The sequence below is a fragment of the Lygodium microphyllum genome, chromosome 8 (genome assembly GCF_053477565.2).
Source record: "Lygodium microphyllum isolate KBCC chromosome 8, Lygodium_microphyllum_v1.1.10, whole genome shotgun sequence".
In the NCBI taxonomy this organism is placed as follows: Eukaryota; Viridiplantae; Streptophyta; class Polypodiopsida; order Schizaeales; family Lygodiaceae; genus Lygodium; species Lygodium microphyllum.
Genome location: NC_141142.1, coordinates 103078978 through 103081355, shown reverse-complemented (window position 1 = coordinate 103081355; position 2378 = coordinate 103078978). Strand labels below are relative to the sequence as shown.

At 45.7% G+C, this 2378-nt stretch overlaps 1 protein-coding gene across 1 annotated transcript; it reads left to right on the top strand.

Moving 5' to 3' along the window:
- The first annotated feature begins 399 nt into the window (after nt 1–399).
- On the top strand, nt 400–2145 carry LOC148032683 (endochitinase CH25-like). The gene is made up of 3 exons (XM_087684149.1): nt 400–1017; nt 1140–1254; nt 1474–2145. The coding sequence occupies exons 1-3, from the start codon at nt 570–572 to the stop codon at nt 1790–1792; spliced, it is 882 nt and encodes a 293-aa protein (XP_087540275.1). The 5' UTR covers nt 400–569; the 3' UTR covers nt 1793–2145.
- Nucleotides 2146–2378: the final 233 nt, after the last annotated feature.

Here is a 2378-nt window from a genome sequence, read left to right as displayed (position 1 = left end):
TGGGAAAGTCAAGATCGGTGTTCACAGAAAACCGTACCTTAGTGTATTTTTTCGGGCAAGATTCTTAAAAAACCGGTTGCAATTGATGTTCGTCTTGATGAAAACCAGCATTTTTAAAAGCATTTTAGTTATAAAACCGGCTATTCCCTTCGCGAACCGGCCTATTCTTTTGTTCCATTGGATGGGAAAAAAGTTTTTGGTGAGCACTAAAGATGATGATGTTCTATCGGAGCATAGGTCTTGAAGATGAAGAGAAGTAATAATGAACACGACGGTGAGGAGGAGGAGGATGATGGGTTAAGCAAGGCACATAGAAAGGGCTTTTGCACGTGGTGAAAGGTGGGCGAAAAGCTTGAAAAGGTGGACTCAAGGAAGAACTTGTTGAGAGAGAGAGAGAGAGAGAGAGAGAGAGAGAGAGTCAAGTTTCAACAGAGTGGGGTGGGTCACGGGTGAGACGCCGTCTGAGAGAGTCCACTGTCTCTCCATATAAAAGGGCAGGACGTGGGCATGAATCTTCAGACCTTGCTGTGATCATATAATTGTCTGTATTACTATTAGCATTCAGAAAGATGGGGCCTTCCTTATGCAGAGTATTGATGCTGGTGGCGGTGGTGTTGGTGGGTAGTAGTAGTGATGGGTGGGGTGTGAGAGCAGAGCAATGTGGGAGGCAGGCTGGGGGGCAGCTCTGCCCCAACAACCTCTGCTGCAGCCAATATGGCTGGTGTGGCAGCACAACCGAGTACTGCAGCGCCGGTAATTGCCAGAGCCAGTGTGGCGGCAGCAGCAGTGGTGCCAGCGGCAGCAGCTCCGATGTTGCTTCCATCGTCAGCAGCAGCGTCTTCGACCAATTCTTCTCCCACCGCAACGACGCTGGCTGCCCTGCCAACGGCTTCTACACCTACAGTGCCTTCCTCAGCGCCGCCGCCGCCTTCCCCGGCTTCGGCACCGCCTCCGACAGCACCTCCAACCGCCGCGAGCTCGCTGCTTTCTTCGCCAATGCTGCCCATGAGGTCACTGGTAAAGCTCAGTCTCAGAGCCTGTGAGCCCAAAGGGAGGAAGCAGTAGTACTGATTCTGTTGGTGGTAGTAGTACTGGTAGTAGAAGGAGTGATCATCATGTCTTTGTGTGTATGATTGCAGGTGGGTGCTACAAGGAAGAAGTGGATCAATCAAGTTCCTACTGCAGTGTATCCGCGCAATGGGGTTGTGCAAGCTCCAAGAAATACTATGGGAGGGGACCCCTTCAAATTTCTTGGTATAGCATTTCATCAAGTACACAGACCGAAATGAGAGATGTTCAGTATGACCATGCACTAACACATGCTATCCACTGCACTCTGGACTACATCCTGTCTCGTCTGACTACAACGTTTCAACCTAATTCATGCTAATATCATATGTTCCTATGAAGTAGCACTGTGTTTCATGTGATTGCAAGCTTTCTTACCCCCTAAATTCTGGTCCGATTCCACAGGAATTACAATTATGGGCAAGCTGGGAAGGCCATTGGATTTGATGGGATAAACAATCCGGAGGTTGTGGCGACCGATCCTGTGATCTCATTCAAGACAGCTATCTGGTTCTGGATGACTCCCCAATCCCCCAAGCCCTCTTGCCACAGTGCCATCACAGGCAACCAGGGCTTTGGAACGACCATCAGCATCATCAATGGAGGGATAGAATGTGGTAATGCTGGTGCAGCAGGAAAGGCAGCAGCACAAGATAGAATCAATCTCTACAAGGCGTTCTGTGGTATTCTGGGTGTGCAACCTGACAGCCAACTCACATGCTAAGTAATTAGGGATTCACGGCAGACTCAAGAGAATGGAATCCTTGGGATGTGTGAAACAACACACATCAATAATAATACTCAGCTCAAAACTCCTAGTTCTGCTATCATGTACATCTTTGTGGTAGCAATCTCAATCTTCAATAAGACAAATGGGGTTTTTTCCATAGACAATGACGTTTGGACAATATCTAGTAATCATATGCTGATATCTCACACTCAACAAATGCAAGCTCTTTTTTTGTATAATGAACTATATACTCATTATGTCACACTCCTCATGTAAGAAGCTCTTATTGCATAGGAATTTATTTACTAATTATTTCACACTTCACAACTCATATAAGAAGCTCTTATTGCATAGTAATTTATTTACTAATTATTTCACACTTCACAAGCTGCAGCTCCTAATGTATACTAAATCACATACTTGAAACTATCAAGATGCCCTTTCACTTCCAAGAGGACCAAGATGTGTTTTTACATGAAATTTCCTTGATTGATATCGATGATATGTAACCCCTTTTATTATAACACAAGGTTGTTTCCCAAACACCAATGTTCCATCCAATTGGGTCAATTAATTGCAT